Source organism: Meriones unguiculatus, chromosome 1 (genome assembly GCF_030254825.1).
Source record: "Meriones unguiculatus strain TT.TT164.6M chromosome 1, Bangor_MerUng_6.1, whole genome shotgun sequence".
NCBI lineage: Eukaryota > Metazoa > Chordata > Mammalia > Rodentia > Muridae > Meriones > Meriones unguiculatus.
In genome coordinates, this window is record NC_083349.1 from 193867228 (window position 1) to 193887246 (window position 20019).

General features: G+C 38.9%; 1 protein-coding gene across 7 annotated transcripts in view; it reads left to right on the forward strand.

Annotated features, from left to right (window-relative positions):
* The window catches only part of Nptn (neuroplastin), a 102186-nt gene that overhangs the window by 62429 nt on the left and 19738 nt on the right, over positions 1 to 20019 (forward strand). For all 7 annotated transcript variants that reach the window (XM_021649745.2, XM_021649746.2, XM_021649744.2 and 4 more), the window contains 2 exons: positions 3729 to 3903; positions 7872 to 7966. In XM_021649745.2, coding sequence (XP_021505420.1) covers positions 3729 to 3903; positions 7872 to 7966 — 270 coding nt within the window. The remainder of the gene's footprint in view (positions 1 to 3728; positions 3904 to 7871; positions 7967 to 20019) is intronic.

Sequence of the window (20019 nt, forward strand, 5' to 3'; positions counted from 1 at the left end):
AAAGTCAGAATTGCATCTGGTTTCTATTTATAGACAGCTTGACTTTTATGTTTGCACAAAGTTCCTCATCTTGGTGGATGATAACCCCTAAAATAGTTTGGAAACCATTCATACTGGCTGTTTTTTGTCTTAAAAAAAAAAAAAAGAGGAAGTTAAATCCCAGCCCAAGTCCCCTTTGAGTCCTTTGTCTGTTGTATAAGTTAGGTCTGGGTGGTCAGTTCTCTTTCTGAAACTTGTGTGATAGGAAACAGCCCGCCACAAAATCAGTGCTCTCACTAGGAAGGGTTCTAGTCCTGCATTTGAGTTGGCTATGAATGAGGGGCATTCTGAACTTAATGGAGGGGCCTCTTACACTTTTGCATGATTTTGAATGGCTCTGTGAGAGACCTGATTGATAGAGAATGAAGTTTAAGTAGTAAAATAAACTATTTTTGTGAGCAATTTGGTAATAACATAGTAAGGAGAGGGACCCTAAATGTATAACTTATAGAAAAATATCAAATTAGTATTTATTTTGTATCCACTTGGAAAACTTGGGGAGGGGATGTGAAAGGGAGAGACAGGAGAGGCTGTTGCAATTGGCACTGCTGAATCAGAGAACCTGCTTCTGTGAAGGGGAAAAGAAAACCTGTCTCTGTAAAAATGGGGAACATTAACCCAGCGATTTTTCTTTCTTTCTTTTAACAATTTTCCCCCTTGCACGCCTCCTTCTCCTGCCCCCTTGCTCCTTTCCTTAAACAGAAAGCAGAATTATCCAAATGGCCACAAAGGTCTCTAGAAATTCATAGTCATAGACTGGGCATTTGGTAGTTTTACTTCCAAGAACTTTAACTTGTAGCTAAAAAGACTGTGTCTAGAGAGTATAGATAGGGCTTTGGGTTACCTATGCATTAATTCCTAAGAGCATATAGTACTTCCCCAATTTACTTAGAGACAAGTTTCTTATGGGTATCTGCATGGACTTGAGAGCCACAGCCTGGCTGGCCAGTCTTTCTCTGGATATCCATACCAGTTGGTTAACACAAGTTATCTCTAATGCCCTGAATTTAACTTAATTGAATTGTTCTGTGATCTTAGGTCTCCCTAGAAACATTGCCTCCATGTTGAATTCTTCTAAGAATGACACACCAGTACTTTTCCTAAAGCTCTTTCAATAATGTAAACCAGAAGAGAAATAGGTCCAGCTTTTAGGCTTGCTTTGCCATAATATACTCTTTACATACACATGGTGGTTAGGGTGAGGGTCCTACTGTTGTTTCTAAGCAGAAGTCAGCGATAAGTAAGTCATTTGCATTTCTAAATGTTCATCTCTCTTGGTCTTTGACTGGGTAGTACTGGGCCACAGAAACAAATGTCTCACCTTCATTCTGGTGTAGAATACAAATGTACTGCAGCCAAAGGAGCTCAGACTAGCACTAGTTTCACATACAGTAATCACAGGAGGCAGGTTACCCTACACTATACAGTCCTCCTATGGTACAGAATCATATTGAAACCTAATCAACTTGCTCCCAGCTGACTCTTTCCTGGATCCTTAACATTTAAGGGAAAAAGTACTTTCTTTTACTTTCAAAGATTTCTTGGCAGAAAGTCTACCAGATTGCTTTTATCACCTTCTTAATCTCCCTGAGCTGCAATGATCATTTGCATCGTCACAGGTAAGAGTAGCTTTTACTTTACCTCGTTGTATATAAACATCTGGAAACTCTTGGCCTCATTCTCAGAGTTCACCCTTTCTCAGTGCAGTCTGAGAGGAAGAACCGGGAGATTCCTAAGTGAGACAGAAAATGAAATTGGACAATAAAAATTCAGTGAAAACTTGAAAGTGTGTTTGGGTTTAATGTTGCTTTTGGTATATTTTTAATTTCTCTTCTGTGGAGTACTGGTTCTATCTTTTTCTCTTCCGTTTTTGCTTGGTTTTAATTTTTCTTGGAATTGTGATGCTTTCTGCTGATGGTGTATGTGCGCCTTCCATTGCAGGGTTGCAGCTGTTCTGCTCGACTTCTTAAAACCCAGGGATTTGGCTTCTGTCCAGTGTGTCTTGAAACCATGGGACACCAATGCGCTAACGTGTTTACATGCATCTGCTTTTGTCTTAGTGGCTGCTATGCCTCCATTATTTGTATATAGAGAACCTGTTTGGTGTTACTAAGTAGGACCAGTACTGAGTGGAAAATAGCTATTATCCTGTTGTCAGAATTGGAAATAAGTAAGAACCAGTTTGTTAATTGAGGCAATTTCAAGATTTGCTTTATCATAAGATTATAAAGATTCTAACTTTTTAAGCAGAAATTTTACATTGGTTTGGAAGTATCTCATGACTTCTCCATCCTCTTCCCTCCTCTGAACTATAAAAAGAAGCAGTTTCAGAAGAGGGAGACTCTTTATAAAATGATGAGAGGAGCTGCTGTGACAATACATACTAGAAGTAGCCAGATACAGGGAAGTGGGAAATCAATCATGGTTGTTTGAGAACGGGTGTGGGGAGGAGGCACATACCTTTTGATGTGGATGGGCAAAGGTGATTTGGTTGAGACTTCACCTGAAAGAAAACATTTGATCTAAAGTAGGGGGGGAAAGAAAGAAAACCTATCAAAACCCTAAACCTGGGAAAAGATAAAACACAAGCAACATAGTCCTGATTATAATATGGAAATGAAAATTTAAAAGTCCCTTTAAGATAACCCTTCCAGAGATGATTCAGTGTGATTTATAAACTTCTGCTTAATGGGTTCCATTTAGCTAATTGTAGGTTAATTTTTAGACAAATGTTATCTTAAGTTATCCAAGCCCAGAATAGAATCAGAAAGAAAAGTCTTTACCTTGTTAAGGTGAAGGTTTTTGGGGGCTAGGAGGTGTGAGTTGGGGGACAGAAATAGAAAACACAGTCACCTGTATTTTATAGGGCCATTTTTGCCGCTGATAGTAATTTTGGCCTTTCACATGTCGTTTCACTTTTCTAGCCCATAAAAGAGGGGAGTAAACCCTAAGGGCCTTGCAGTTCTAAGTTTCAAGGAGCCCTTATGCCAAGACATAGTACACTTTAGTATAATTGTGTTGTCTTGCAGTGAAGTGTGTTCTAAAGTGCAATTCTGAAGAAGGTTGTTTTGGGAATAAATACAGGCTGGAAAAAGTCAGTGGTGGTTTAAGAAGTTACCCTCCTCAAGATTTTAATGAATGCCACAGACTTCCAACGGGAAGTTTACTTTTAAATTTAAAACCTTTTCTATATGGCAGCCCTAGTTGGTTTCCACTGGGTTTAGCAGGTTTCTCTGTGGAGCAACCACACGTGTATTATGTGCTGCTTTTCCAAGGCCCATGGCTCCATAGAGTCTTGTCTGTAAATGACACAGCGCCTTTGCACTCAGAGCTGCAAGGCAGATCTCCATTTTCTCAGAGATGCCGAATTGGCTGGTGGTCCTTCCTAAAATTTTGGATTCAAAACTGTAAGTGGATTGTTGCCAGTGCAAGCACATGTGATACTCCCATTCTTTCACGTTTAGGCCAACTGGTTTTCAGGCTGTTGTCTGCGCTAGTGGTCATTTGCTTATAATCATTGTTTTTCCTTTTTTTAACTTCCTCCAAAGTGGTAAAGTGAAGTCCTAATGTAGTCCTGTCTGCCTTCCCTCTTCTTCTAGTCTCCCCGTCCTACCCCATTTAGCTCTCAGGCCAGGGCTGCAAACAGTGGAAAACTATGGCACTCTATCATTGTACACTCTTAATTACAGAGCCAAGAATTGTCACCAGTGAGGAGGTCACTATAAGGAAGGAAGACAACTTACTTTCTGTCACCCTGCAGTGTAACCTCACTTCCAGCTCTCACACCCTTATGTACAGCTACTGGACAAGGAATGGGATAGAACTCAGTGCCACCCGGAAGAATGCCAGCAACATGGAATACAGGTGAGAGGGACTAACCTGTTCTTGGGAACAAGTGAGAGTATGGATAAGATTACTGTTGATAAATCCTTAATCATTAGCAATTTATATAATGTGATTATGAGTATGAAAATGCTACTTAAAAGATAGATTGTAGACCTGAGTTGGCTCAGCAGGTAAGGATGCTTGCCACCAGGCCTGATAATCTGAGTTTAGTCTCTGAAATCCACATGGAAGAACCAACTCTGGCAAGTTGTCTTTGTGTGTGTGTGTGTGTGTGTGTGTGTGTATACATATACTAAGTAAATTATTTTTTAAAGATATGCTGGGTGTGATGGTGAACATCTTTTAATCCCAGCACTTGAGAGGCAGAGGCAAGCAGATCCCTGTAAGGCCAAGGCCAGTCTGGCTTACATAGGACAGCCAAAACAAACACACCCAAAAATATCAAAACAAAAAGGGTGGGAGATAAAGAGACACAAACACATTGTGAATTATTTTGTTACAATAAGCAGCTGATTCCTAAACTGGACCACTGCCTCTCTCATGATGTGTATTTTCGTACTTCTCTAAGGTCATTCCTATAAATGTATCATAGCCTCATTAGAAATTTACAGCATGTACACGTTGAAAAGATCAACTTGTGAATGTTTCTATTGAAAATGTCATATGATCTCATTTATTTCAGTGAGCTGAACTCTTTTCCAAATTCTGTACTTTGTTTTGATAGGCAGTTGACCCTCTACTGATTGTGTGTGTGTGTGTGTGTGTGTGTGTGTGTGTGGTGTCTCTTTGTAGTTGTAATCCTGGTGTCCTGGTACTCTCTAGGTATGGGCTGGCTTCCAAATCACACAGACCCTCCTGAGTACTGGGATCAAAGGCATGTAACACCATCCTGGGCCTTGTCCCTCTCCTGGTTAGTCTAGTCTGGTGTATCTTAGGCAAGGCCTAGGATTCTGTCAAAGAATTCTAAATGGTTGTAATGGGAAGTCATGTTTGAGAGCCATAGACGACCCTCGAACTGTGATAATTGAGAAATTGAGAACAAGAGGGAGTCATTTGCTCAGGGAATCAGTGTTAGTTAATAGCTGAGTCACAGAATACAGGCCTTTTGAATTATTTCATTTGTTGGAGAAGCAAATTGAAGTCAGCTTTGAAACTGGAACAAGGGATCTTTTCTGTGGGTAGATGCCCTCCTAATCAGGACCAGTCGATATAGTGATTTTTAATGATCTGGGGGTGAGGTTGGTAGTCTATAAATACCCTCTGAATAACAGAGGATATTTGCTGGTCTGAGTTACCTGGAACCCCAATCATATGGTGCCTTTTATAGTGTTGAGAACATTTTGTATCTCATCGTTTAGAAAAGTTAGTTTTGTGTTGCAAAATGATCTGGAAAAGGATCAGCTAATCCTTCTTGGCAGAATAGTACAAATAAAGAAATAGTACTTAAGGGAGACCAGGAAAGCCTATGGACTTAGCAGCAAGAACATTCTGCAATATTTCACATCACTTAGATTTTTGTGCTCTTTATTTAATTGATATAACTGAGTTTTTAAGTCCTCATCCTTTTTTTCAGATGAGGAAACTAAGGCTTAGAGAGTAATAGGTCCTGTCTGCCTTTAGGTCAAATACTACAGTATATTTCAGTACCAGTGTTAGATCCTACACCTGCTTTGAATTGTTCCTGGAATGCTTTCTTTCCCAACGGTACCTTACCACCTAGTGGCAACTTCGTCTGTCTCCACTGTGATTTCTTCTGATGCTGTTTTGAGAATGCAGCTGTATTTTCATAGTTTGGAAAATGTTAACTAGTTGGGACTGTTGGATGGTATTTACTTTTACTTCTGGCCTGTCCATTTTAAAGATTTTTTTTTTTTAATATAATAGCTTTTCCAAGAAAGCAGGCATCCAGTCATTTCCCCTGGGATTACTGTTGCCCACAGAGCTGTCAGCTCTAAGTGAAGTTTTGGCTTGACTTTATCAACTATGTCTTTGCCACTGTTCCCTTTTGCCCCAGTTTACTTGATGGTCTCTAGGCTATGGATTAGAGTTTAGATGTTCTTGGTCTACTCTGGTAGTCAGCCATTGAACCAGCTTCAGAAGCCTGTTCTTCCTACCCTGTAGGAAATATTTCTGTTTGCTTTGATTTTCTTCCCATAGTTAGTCCAAGGGAATGGTTTTAGGAGAATGTAAACACATAGGCTTATGGGGCTGGAGAGATGGCCCAGAGGTTAAGAGCACTGGCTGCTCTTCCAAAGGTCCTGAGCTCAATTTCTAGCAACCACATGGTAGCTCACAACCATCTATAATAAGATCTGGTGCAGGCACACAAGCAGGTAGAACATTGTGTACAAAATAAATAAATAAATCTTAAAAACAAAACAAAAATCCAGAAACAACCAGCAACAACAACAAAGTAGGCTCTTCCTGGAACCTGGGAGTCTCCCCTCCCCCCTAACCCCCAAGTATTCCTTGTGGAACTTAGAGTCAGCCAAACCAGGGTATGGCTCTTGCTCATTCCTCAAACTCTGGAACAGCCGACTTGTGTGTGTTTTCCTTTTGAGAGCGTAGATTCAAGGTGGCGGCATATTTTTTTCAAGTTGAGAAGAGATCTTGACTGTTTCTTTTAGAATATTGTACTGACATAGATATGCTGAGTCAGTTCTTATCTGTGGTTTCTTAACTTGTGTGTATTTTTTTATTAATGAACAATAAGATGGGTAAATTTTTTGGATCAGTAAGTGGTTAAAATTAGGAGTTTTTATTAAACATTAATTTTTGCAGTGGAGGTTTGGTTATCTTTTAAATTATCTTCAGAAGAATATTTTGAATCCACCCCTGTATTAATATTTATCCTTTAATCTGGGGGCGGTTGAATTTTTTTTTTTTTTTGCAGTTACCAATATTTGTCTGTCTCTCTGTCTCTGTGTATGTGTGTGTGTGTGTGTGGAGGATGGAGTGTATTGAGGCTGTATGAGGTTGGCATCAGCTGTGAGAGTTAAGAGAAATTAATGTCCTGGCCACACATTCTTCTTACAGTAATTTTTTAACTTGTCTGGATCCATGCATAGTTTGCTCTGACTTTGTATTTGTTCATTTATTCACTTGTTTACTCAATTCCTTACTACAGTATGTGTACCAGGTGAGGGCTGAGTATAGAATTTTGTACCAGTTAAACAGTGCCTACTTACATAGAACTTGGTCTGTTTATAGAAACAGATGTCAATCAAATAATCTGGTAAATACATGATTATGCATTGTGATGAGTGCTGTGAAGAACCACAATGTAAGAGTAATGGGGGAGAAAGAAATTTAGATGGGGTGGAAGTGAGATGTGAGCCCAGACCTGACAGAAGAGGACTCAAGTATGCTAGGTGATAAGAACAGTAAAGAAGATTTTGAGATGGAAACAAGTTTGGCATACTGAAATACTGCAAAGTATCATGAAATTTTTTTTTCTTTTTTCAAAAAAGCTAGATCTCTGTAGATTAATATTCTGTTGATAGGTTTGGTTGTTTGCCTATTTAAAAGAAGAAAGGAAAAAAAAAATTCCTGAAAGGCATGCTACTAAATCAGATCTTCAGAAAAGCTCAGAAAGGCTCATGAAACACCCCGTTCCCTGTTTGTCTGGAACCTCCAAGAGAGCGAACTTTGATTGATGGTTCTTCTGTATTTCAATATAATACGATTTCTTGGTGAAACCCTCCATTTTTGATTGTTTTTTTTTTTTTGTAGTTTGTTTCTTCCAGTAAACTGTTGGTGGTAAGATTAAGGACCAGAATCTCATTCAATTTTTATTACTGGTTCCCATTAGTGAGTAAAACATTAATATTTGAGAATACGTAAAAGAATGCTTTTAATGAGGAAGAGGTGAATTACAAGAAAGAGTGGGATTTGTAAAGTATGGTCCCTTGTTGCCTGTTTAATTTGCCTTCTGTAATATTTTGGCTATTCCTAGTTACCTCATTTTATTTTTCTTATCTCTGCAGGATCAATAAGCCAAGAGCTGAGGATTCAGGCGAATACCACTGTGTGTATCATTTTGTCAGCGCTCCTAAAGCAAATGCCACCATTGAAGTGAAAGGTACAACCTTATCAAAGGCTTCAGTGTTAGCCTCTTGTCCCTACTGAGAATTCACCTCACTCTGGATGCCTGGTCTTTAGAAATTCTTATTTCCATTTTGAGAAGCAATCTCATTTATGACTAAGACCACAGGATTAGAAGCCTGGCTGCCTGGTTTTAAATCCAAATTCCATTATGTACTAACTGTAACTTTGGCAAGCTCCAGACTTCTATGCTTCCATTCCCTTATTTGTAAAATAAGGGCATCAGTATTGTTTTACTTGATACATTTGGTAGGAGTAGTAATTACAGTAGACTTAGCTAAATGAAATTACTGTTTCATATGTTAAAATGTTTAAGTAGTAGCATCTTATATGACCCAGCATTGTGTAAGCTTTAAAACCTTATAGGTTTGAGTATATAGGTGTAAAGTGGGCCTGGCCACATTTGTGAAAGTACATTGTACAAGTTTATTATAAAGCTATTTGTTTTTAAGGAAATCTGTGAATGTATGTTATCTTCAGTATGAAGCTATAGCAAAGAGTTCCACAAGCAAATAGAACTATATAAGTTGGAGCTACCTAGTAATACTAATCTTAGTTTTTATTTCATTTACAAGGAGAGTCTGAGACCCCCAAAAGTGAAACTGTTGTGTCCTGTAATGAGTTTGTGTCAGAGACAGCCTAGAGTCCAGGTCTTGACTTCTCAGGGCAGTATTTTTCCCTTTGTTATGATGTCTAAAAAGAGGCAGAACTACTGTTTAAGGTCCTATTTAGGAAACAAAGTTTTAATTTTAGTTTTATTTTGTTGAGGAAGAACTGTACAAAGACAAACTTGTGCTGGAAGGACAGATTTGGGAAAAAGAAAAGGACCCAAACAGTTACTTAGTTCTTCTTTAAAATATTTGGAAGATTAAAAATGCAGATTGAAGAAAGAGTCATTTTTAGCATCTAGTACATCTGAAGGGAAAGTAGTGTCATGGTGATCCCGTCCTAACTTACCAGTTGATAAAGGCGTTGTCAGTGCCACCTCTGGCTGCCAGATCACATTCTGACTTGTGGAGTTTCAGTAGTTGCAGCAGGTCACAACAGGCCAAGACTTGTTGCTTGATTTCTTCCTAATTTTGAAGAGTGTCGCATTTGTTTAACACGAGAATGAAAGGTATTGGAAGACATTTTCTCTATGTCAGTAGTAATGGACCTTCCCAACTGCAAGTGAGCTGAGCTGTGTTGAAGAGATTTTGACTCCGTAGTTGAAGCCTTGTGTCATTTCTGCTTGAGCTCTTGGTACTGTCCCAAGGGCTGTGGGAAAGGATAGGTTTATTAATTTATTTGGGATAATTACACACAGTTGTAAGTACTGAATAATTGTAATTTTCATGGACTTGGCATTTGTGATTTATAAATAGTACTTTAAGAATGCAAAAAAATTCTCTTTTTGTTTAGCTGTCTAAATAAAGAGTTTAGTGGGAGAGTTTAGGGCTGGTGAGGTGACTGAGTAGGTAGGAGTGCTTGCTGTGCAGAGCCTCTGGTTCAGCCCTCAGAACTCCATAAAGTTAGAAAGAGCGCCAGCTCTGCGGCTATTCTCTGACCGCCACGTGCTCACCATGTTTCCAGTGCACACAACAAACACACAGTAAATAAGTCTTTTTTTGTTTGTTGTTGTGTTGTTTAAGAAGGTGGGGTTCAACAGTCTCATAAGTGTCCTTCATATTTCTGTAGCAGATATGAAGTAATAATGAAGAGGGGCAGAACGTAGAAGGCTGCTGGCTTGGTTTTTTAAATAAAAGTTACAACTTGTGTATTTTGGGGAGTGGCTCAGTGAAGTCCTTGCTATTGTCAGCATGAGGATCTGAGTTTGAGTGTCCAGAACTCACATGAAAAAGGGGCACCTGCCCCTGCAGTCCCAGGTCTACGGAGGAGGATCCCTAGGTTTTGATGCTGTCACAAAAATATAATGTGGAGAACAATTGACAAAGACACCCAATGTTGGCTTATAGCCTTCACTTGTATGCACAGTTGCACGTGTATCTGCGTGTTAATTCGTGTGCTGTCATGTTCAACTTGTTTAGTGCACTGTTGATTTTTTACTGTGTTACAACCCTGGGAGGAAAATGAGAGCAAATAGTGATATCCTGGTTTAAAAGACTGAGAAATGTCTGTTATGTGAAACCCTAAGTCGTTGTGAGTACGTTGGTCAGATACATGTATAATATACAGTGTATTAAACTTTCTAAGGAGTTTTAGCTTTTGTATTCTCTCCCTTAACATTTGGATAAAAAAATCAGAGTGTGTAATATCTTGAGTATTTAAGGTTGTTGATGGTTTAGCCTGGTAAAGTTTAGGAATGTTGAGCTTTTCTATGTTACGTTCAAAAAGCTTTGAATAAACCCAGGATCATTTTGTAAGCTAGCTTCAAATTGTGGTTTTGACTTAAATTTAGAGGGAAGTGTGTTTTAATTTTAAACCACTGTGGTGTATAGTGTATTTTATCGGTGCCTCTGGGGTAGAGTTAGAGTCAGTTGCCATTTTATAGCTGCAGATTGTGAAAATCTTGCAGAACAGTAAAAGGTTATTATACTTGAAAAATTAAAGATTTGGGGGAACATAAGTGACCTCTTTGCTGACAGAATCTTCAAGGTTCTTCCTCCTGTAGAGATTTAACTCAACCAGCTCTTTGGAATAACGGAACTCCTAAATACTTGTTGACTGAATTGTATAGTCAGTTCTTTTTCTTCACAGTGAAGAAAGGACATGTGTTTGGGTGACCATGGCTCTTTCTTTATAGTCCACACATTTCTTTTGAGTAACTTGGGCTGAAAGATGGCTCAGTGGGGAAAGTGTGTGCTGCATGAGCATGAGGGCCTGAGTATGTATCCCTAGTACCCACATAAAAAGCTGGGTGTGGTAGTGTGGACCTGTAACCCGAACACTGGGAGATGGAGACAGAAAAATCCCTGTGGCTTGCAACTGGTAGTTCTAGTTAGTCACTGAGCCCTAGATTAGTGAGACACATCCTGCCTCAAAAAGTGGGGTGAAGAGTTACAGAAGACAATACCCAATGCTGACTTCTGACCTATACACACATGTGCATCCCCCAAAATAATATATATTTTTTTACCATCCTTATCTTGTAGGATCTGTAACCCAAACTGGCCTTGTGATCCTCCTGCCTCAGAATCCCTCCACATACCTTAAGTATTTCACAAGCAACTTGAGCATCTGTGGGTACAGAAGAAGGAACAGGACTGGCTAGGAGAGGGGAAAAAGTTGTGATAATGTCCTGAAGTCTTTCTTCCCTGGGATCTGCCAAGCTTATTCACAGGACAGCACACTTCTCTGGCTTCTCTAGTCTCTATAGCTTTTTACTATAGAGACTGTGGCTTACAGGACTATACATACAGAGGACTCATTGATATTCTAATAGATGCTGTAACTTTTTCTTCATAGTTTCTTAATCCTTTGCCTGTTTCTGTTCTTGACCTGCCTTCCTTTTTTTGAATTGATGTTATTCTTCTGTCTTCCCTGCTTAGCTTTTTTTACATGTGAATATTTCTTTTTAGGATGAAATCCCAGGATTTCTGGAAGAACATGCCCTGCTTACAGCTGGTCAAGATAGTGCGTGGTGATGATGACTGTCTTTATTGAAAGGAGTAAAGTAACATCATCTCCCATCTGTATAGCACCTTGAACAAAAGCAGCATTTTCATGGGCATTCATTCAGGAGGCTGCCCAGAAGCAATGTGATTTAGGCCGCAGCTGATGTGAAAGCTGGTTTTGACTCCAAGTTATTTCTACATGAGAAGTCTTTGAAAGCATAATCATAGTATCTTTGGGGCATTAAGGAACATTATCTTCAGCTCGAATAACTATTCCTGCTCTACTCTTAGAATGCTGCTGACCTTTCATAATAAGAATAGCTAACATTTTATACTTACTATATGTCAGGCAGAGTTTATTTCCCTCCTTTCCGTTAGTCTTCACAAATGTATGGAGTAATATTATATCTACTAGGCTGGTGAGAAAAATAGGTTTTGTGGGATTAAATGACTGGCCTAGTGTGGCTATGTTAACTAGTGGGTACCCTGCTGCCACGTTCAGCACAGTACAATTGAAAGGCCTTTGACAGTTAGAGGAAATGGATTCTCTCTTGTTCTGTAACTAAGCTTACCACAAGCTTGACCTGTCTACTTTTCGCCTCCGGGCCCTATCTTTCCCTAGTGTCAGATGAAATAAAATTAAGACAGTAATCTTTAAGGTTCCCTTATAGCTCTAAGTCTGTGTTGCCTTCAGTTGGACATAGGAGAGTTTAAGACTGAAGAAAACGAATTCTGATTCTATTTTTCTCATGGCAACAACCAACTTCTCAAGATGGGGAATGATACCCAGTGTATCTTATACCTTTAGCTGTGTAATGGGATAGTTCTTTCTTACAGTCTCTAACTTTTAACATTGGTGCTAGAAATGGTTTTATTTTTATTTAATTATTAACTGGGGATGGTGGACAGAGTCTCATGTATCCCAAGACTGGCCTCCAACTTACTGTGTAGTGAAGTATAGCCTTGAACTTCTGATTCTCCTGCCTCTACCTCCCAAAGTGCTAGGATTATTAATGGTATGCATTACTGTACCTAGTTTTAATGTGCTAGGGATTGAACCTAGAGCTCATGCATGCTGAACAAACAGTCTACTGAGCAATAGCTCCTAACAATGAATAGTTAGACTAGTGTTCTAAAACTTAATTTAGTTCATCTGAAATGCCTGGACCTGAGACCTCTAAAAGCACACCACAAAGCCAGTCATAGTAGCACATACAATCTCAGGTCCTTAGGAGGCTGGGGTAAGAGAATCACTCAAGTTTACCAGTTTGAGAACAGCCTAGGAAACATAGTTAGACACTGTCATTAAAAGGAAAATGAAAAAAGAAGGAAAGAAAAAGAAACCAGCTCCCAGAAAACCCAGCACTCAAGGTGGTTCCTTAGTCTATGGCCAAGTTTATAAACCACTGTCTTGAGTGTGCCATCTCAGCGATGTTACAGAAGGCCACACAGCTCTAGAGTAGTTTGAGTCTTCTCACCAATAAAGAGTATAGTGTGGAAGAGGCTGTTTGGGATATAAGCCTACATCTCCCAGGAGCCAGTCTCATATGCCTTTGGGGCTTAATTATTGGCCTTAAGTTAAATCTTAACTCTTCCCTCTGCCTTCTGTCAAGCCTTTATTTTGCCTGTGGCTGAGATGTCTCTGGGATTTGATAGGTTGCATAAAGGAAGCAGAATGTGTTTTCTTGGAAATAGATCACTCATCGATAACACATTTAAGAGTAGATTTTCTTTGAAAATGAGTTCTTGATAGATTAAAGGCTTATTTTGAAAGGTGAACACCAGAAGATCCTATATGTGAAGCCTTACACCTTCCTCAGGTCCATTCTGTTAATGTGCATGTCATCTGAACAGTGTTTTGCTTGCCTGAATTGACACTTCCTCCAGCCTGTAACCTGACAGAGAAGTTGGTTGCCTTTTCTAAGAGCAGTCAGGTTGGGCATCAGAAGATGTGGAGAAAGGTGTGTTTGCCCTTGGCTAAAGGTCCAGACTGCTGAGGTAATGAAATCATGTCAAGTACTCTTGGGTAGCTAAGTCTCTTTTGGAACTCAGTAAGTAATACGTGACTAGAACATGTGACCAAGAAGGCAGAGCAAGCTAATTCCCAAGTTAGGTCAGAAAGGTCTTCTAAAGGAGTCTTTGTTGCTTTTTTTCTCCTTATTCTTGCTACTCGGTCTGTTTCCCCTGAGAAGGGAAGGGGCTTTTGCTCTGTCTCCATATGAAAGTTTAATTAACTATCTCAGACCAACAGGAACTAGTTAAGTAGTATTAAACGGCAAGCCCATATAAGGCAAAATACTACAATAGACCATTAATCAATACAGTTTGTCATTGTCCTGAGTAAGCTTCATTTGAGCTATAGTGAAAGTCCTGTTTATATGAGCGGGTAAGAAGAACACATAAAAACTAGCATCTCTTTCATTCCTGCTACTAATAACTCAGAAGTCTAAGGCTTAGGTCTCTCCTTCATGGAATGATAGATAGTCTAAGTGAATTTATTTATTTATTTATTTTTGTTCCTTTTTGTTCTTGGTTTTGGAGTCTCACCATGTCTCTTAGTATCTTGGATCTTACTATGCAGACTAGGCTGGCCTCAGATGCAGTATCATCCTCTTGCTTCTACCTCCCAAGTTCTGGGATTATAGGCATGCACTATTCCTATCCTTAGTGTTTATTTCTGAATGAGTTCTCAACCATCTGTTAGATTAGTATAGACATGTGATATAATCTCTTTAAGGCCTTTGTGAAATAATGTATCAGTATTGGTCCCATTTTATAGGAGGAAACACTAAAATTCAAAAGATTTTATATTCAGTTTTTTTTTTTTTTTTTTTTTTTTATTCTTCTCTCACATATTACTTCCCAACCACAGTTGCCCTCCCAGTCTGTCCCTGCTCCATTTCTCCTCTTTCTCTTGAGGAAAGGGTAGGCCTCCCAGGGATATCAGTCAGATGGCATATCAAATTGCAGTAAGACTGGGCACCTCCACTCTTATTAAGGCTGGATGAAGCAACCCAGGAGGAGGAAAGGGGTCCCCAAAAGCAGGCAAAAGAGTCAGAGACAGCCTCTGCTCCCATTGTTAGGAGTCCCACAAGACCAAGATACACAACTGAAACTTATGTAGAGAGCCTAGGTCATACCTGTGCAGGCTCTCTGGTTGTCAGTTCAGTCTGTTTGAGCCCCTAGATTAGTTGATCCTGTGGATTTTCTTTGGTATCCTTTACCCCTCTGGCTCCTACAACACATCTTCCATAGGATTTCCCAAGCTCTGCCTAATGTTTGGCTGTGGTCTCTGTATCTGCTTCCATCAGTTGCTACATCAAGCCTTTCTGATGACAATTGGGCTAGGCACAAATTTATGAGTATGTATAGCAGAATATCATTAGAAACCATTTCATTGACTTATTTTTTAGTTTTTACTTTTTGTGCCTATCATGTTTGGTTCTATCCTATGCTTCTGGGCTATCTATCCTCTGGTTCTTGGCCCTCCAGGCAGTGTCAGGAGTGGGTTCCCTCTTTTGGCATGGGTCTCAAGCTGCCCAGTTATTGTTTGACCACTCCCACAATTTCTGCACCCCCTTTGCTCCAGCACATCTTGCTGGCAGGACAAATTGTAGGTCGAAGGTTTTGTGTCTGGGTTGATATCACAATCCTTCCACTGGAAGTCTTACCTGGTTACAAGAGATGGCCAGTTCAGGCTTCATAACCCCCACTGCTAGGAATCTTAGCCAAAGTCACCCTCATAGATTCCTGGCAGTTTCCACTGCACGAGGTGTCTAGCTTGTCCATGAGATGCATGCCCCTCAGGTCCAGCTGTCTCACCTAGTACTCTTTTCCCCTCACCCATCCCTCCTTTTCCCACCCCACTCACCTACAGTCCACCTGCTATACCTATTCTGTTTCCGCTTCCCAGGGAGATCCATGTGTCCCTCTTTGAGCCGTCCTTGTTTCTTAGCCTGAGTCTGTGTATTGTAGCATGGTTATCCTTTATTTTACAGCTGAAATCCACTTAGAAGTAAGTACAGTATTTTGTCTTTCTGGGTTTGGGTTACCCAACTCAGTGTGATTTTTTTTTTTCTAGTTACATCTCTTTTCCTGCAAATTTCATGATTTCTTTTTTTTTTAACACTGAGAAATACTCCATTATATAAATACACCACATTTTCTTTATCCATTCTTCAGTTGAGGAGCATCTAGATTGTTTCTAGCTTCTGGCTGTTAAGAGTAAAGTTTCTCTAAACATAGTGAGCAGGTGTCCTTGTGGTAGGATGGAGTATCTTTTGGTATATGCTCAGGAATGGTATAGGTAGGTCTTGAGGTAGATCAATTTCCAATTTTCTGAGACATCACCATATTGATTTCCAAAGTGGCTGTAAAAGTTTGAACTCCCAGCAGTAATGGAGGAGTGTTCTCCTTGCTCCACATCCTCTCCAGTAGGAGCTGTCGCTTGAGTTTTTTATCTTAGCCATTCTGACAAGTATGAGATGGAATCTCAGAGTTTTGATTTTTATTTCCCTGATGGCTAAGGATGTTAAACATTTCTTTAAGTGCTTCCCAGCCACTTGAAAGTCTTCTGTTGAGAATTCTCTGTTTACATCTCTATTCCATTTTTAGATTATTTAGTTTGTTAATATCTAGAATTCTCTCTATATTTTGGAAGTTAGCATGGTCATCTCATTATATGATGAGAAAGCTTTTGACAAAATCCAACACCCCTTCATGCTAAAAGTCTTGGGTAGATCAGGGATACAAGGAACATATACCTAAACATAATAAAGGAAATATAAAGCAAGCTGATAGCCAACATCACATTAAATGGAGACAAAATCAAAGCCAATTCCACTGAAATCAGGAACAAGACAAAGCTGTATTCTCTGTATCTATTCAGTATGGTACTTGAAGTTTTAGCTAGTGCAGTAAGACAGTTTCTGAAGATCAAGAGGCTACAGATGGAAAAGGAAGAAGTCAAAATATCACTATTTGCAGATGATATGGTAGTATACAGAAGTGACCCCAAAATTTCTACCAGGGAACTCCTGTAGTTGATAAACGCCTTCAGTGAAGTGGCTGGATACAAGATTAACTTTAAAAAAAAAAGAACAAAAACCCAAATCAGTACCTTCCTATATACAAACAATAAATGGACTGAGAAAGAAATCAGGGAAACAACTCCCTTTAAAATAGCCACAAATAATATAAAATATCTCAGTGTAACTTTAACCTAGCAACTGAAAGAGCTGTATGACAATAACTTCAAGTCTTTGAAGAAAGAAATTGAAGAAGATATAATATAGAAAGTTCTCCCATGCTCATGTACTCGTAGGATTAACATAATAAAAATGGCCATGTTACCAAAAGTAATCTACTGGCTCAGTGTAATCCTAATCAAAATTCCAACATAGTTCTTGACAGACCTTGAAAGAACAATACTCAACTTCATATGGAAAAAGAAAAACAAAACAAAAAAACGCATCATAGCTAAAACAATCTTGTATAATAAAAGAACTTCCTAAGGTATCATCACCTCGGATTTCAAGGTCTGCTGCATAGCTATAGTAATAAAAACAGTATGTTGTTGGCATAAAAACTGACAGGTGATCAGTGGAATCGAATAGAAGACCCAGCCATAAATTTACACACCTTTGCATACCTGATTTTTGCCAAATAAGCCAGAATTACGCAATGGGAAAAAGAAGGCATCTTCAACAAATGGTGCTGGTCTAACTGGATGTCAGCATGTAGAAGAATGCAAATAGATCTCTTATCTATCACTTTGCACAAAACTCAAGTTCACGTGGATTTAAGACCTCAACATAAAACCAGATAGAACCTGATAGATGAGAAAGTGGGGAATAGCCTTGAACATTTTTGACACAAGAGACAACTTCCTGAACAGAACACCAATTGTGCAGGCACTAAAGATTGACAATTGATAACTGGGACTTCATGAAACTGAAAAGCTTCATAAGGCAAAGGACACATCAATAGGACAAAATGGTAGCTTACAGAATGGGAAAAGATTTTCATTAACATCAAAAGATTTTAAATGACTGGTTGTTAGTTTGCTCAGTTGGTAAATAGAGGCTTGAAAGCAACTAGGTAGCTTTGATCTCTAAATTCAAAACTTTGCTCTTTATATTATGTGGCATAGTTAAACTCTTGAGAGGTTAATAAGTCTCACTTTATGTTTAGAGTATTTCATCATATATGCAAGTAAGAATAATGTGAGAAAATTTGTTTTGCAATTTGCATTTAATCATATTGCATATTTTAGTTTTTTTTTATGTACTCTTTTGTTTTGTTTTTTACAAAATGCATGGTTTCTGGAGTCAGTCATGAGTTACATTTCAGCTTTGTCTTTTACTAGCAGTATAATTTGAGACATCAAGTAATTTCCAAACTTAATTTTTCCAATTCATGAAAATGGAGGAATGTATGTTTTGTCAGTTGGTGTAGCTGTTATCTATTACTTGTTCTGGAGTCACCTGAAGGCTTGACTAAATAAGACTTAAGGATCTGTTCTCAGAATGGTTCGCTCACATTTATTTTCATGGTCTCCCTTCTGAAGGCTACTACAGGTGAGTGCTCCTGATTATACCATCACACACCCCTCAAAGCATGGTGCTTTTATAAGTAGTTTAATAGACTCGTGTAGTTTTACTCACCATTTTACTTGATTAGAAGGGAATCATTAAATTCAGTCCCAATTCAGCAGAAGGGAAATGAAGTTTCATCTCTTGAATGGCAACATCTGAGAACTTGGTTGAGCCTAAATAGTCTCTTACTGGTACTCTCAGAGTACCTGAGTGTCTTGGTGTCTTGCTGTAGGTCGACTGTCTTGCCCAACAGGTGAAGCAGCAGCAGGCTTACTGATTGAGCTGCTATTATAAGATAAAGTGTTAGATCTTTGTATTGATCCAAGGCTAAAATGATAATTATTATAGTCATTATCTTCAGGGATGGGCTAGCTTAGTTTAAATTGTCTTTCTCTCTGCCTAGTGTAGTAGTGATGCTTTTCCTACCCAAAGGGTGAATAATCAGGGCCTTATTCTTTGAAATACATTTTTATGCAGTCTTTTTACTATATTTATAAAGGCTTATAAACATGACCAATAAAGCGTAGTTGGGGTTAGCTAGGCTAGCAATAGCCTTTAAGGTCATGTTCCCATATATAAATAGAAGCCTCTATAGAATGGCTTTATTACTGAGTAAATGAAACAGAAAATTGTGCTTTTTTTTTTTTTTTTTTTTAAACTCAAGCCTGGAGTGAAGACCGTTTCTTTTCTTCTCTCTGTTGGGACCATTTAAGTTTGAGTCCTTTCAGAAACAGATTTGATAAGAGGCTCTGGAGCTATATACCAAATCAACGTTTGCCCTTCTAGGTCAGCAGTTCTCAGCTTGTGGGTGGTGACCCCTTTGGGGTCAAAGGAGCCTTTTACAGGAGTCACATATGAGATATCCCATGTACTGTATATTTACATTACTATTCATAAAGTAGCAAAATTACCATTATGAAGTAGCAATGACATTATTTTATCCTTTGGGGGTCACTACAACATGAGGAACTGTATTAAAGGGTCACAGCATTAGGAAGGTTGAAAATTACTGTGTAGGTTGTTTGGATACATACTTTAGAGATGAGTTCCTGTGTTAGGGTTTTTTTTTTTTTTTTGTGGCTGTAATAAAAATATCAGAAACATTGTAAGGGAGGAAAGGAAAGCTTTATTTTGCTCATTTTCAGAGGAATTTTAGTGCATCATGGCAGGGAAATTGGGGTGGGGGGATGGTTCTATCATTGTTTTGCAAGCTTAAGGTAGTGGCTTGTTCCCATTGAGGCAGACAGGAAGCAATATATAGCCCAGAATCATGAGTGGGTAAGCCCTACCTCTTGTGACTTGTTTTCTTAAGCAGTGTGTCCTAAAGGCTGTTTAGCCTTCAAAACAGTGTCACAAGCCAGAGACCAAGCACTCAAAAGATGAACAACATGAGAATAGTTAAACTTCAAACCACAGCAAGCTGAATCACTGAATTCACATAGTTAATGGCATTAGGTAATAGTCCAGCATAGAGACCAAGTCAAAGAAGAATAAAAGTAAGATGTATATTCTGTTTTCTGTCTGTCTTAGATCATTCTCATAAGTTATCAAAGAAGCCTGCCTGACAGCTAAAGTTGGATGCTGTCTGTATCTTTTTAACAACATTTAATCAATTCCTGGTTTTCATTATCATTATTGCCTTCTTCCACAACACAGCAACAAACCTTCCAAGTTTTCTATGGTCTTCCTTAGTAACTGGCAGCTCCATTCTTGAAGTTACTCAAGGAAGAGAGATCTTGGAGTTATCCTGAAGCCTTGCTTTTTTTTTTTTTGTTGTTTTTAATGTCCCACGTCTAATTAACAAATATATGAGCTCAGTGTATAAACTACACCAGTCTCTTACCTCTCCTCACTGCTGCTACTACCATCATGTGACTCTT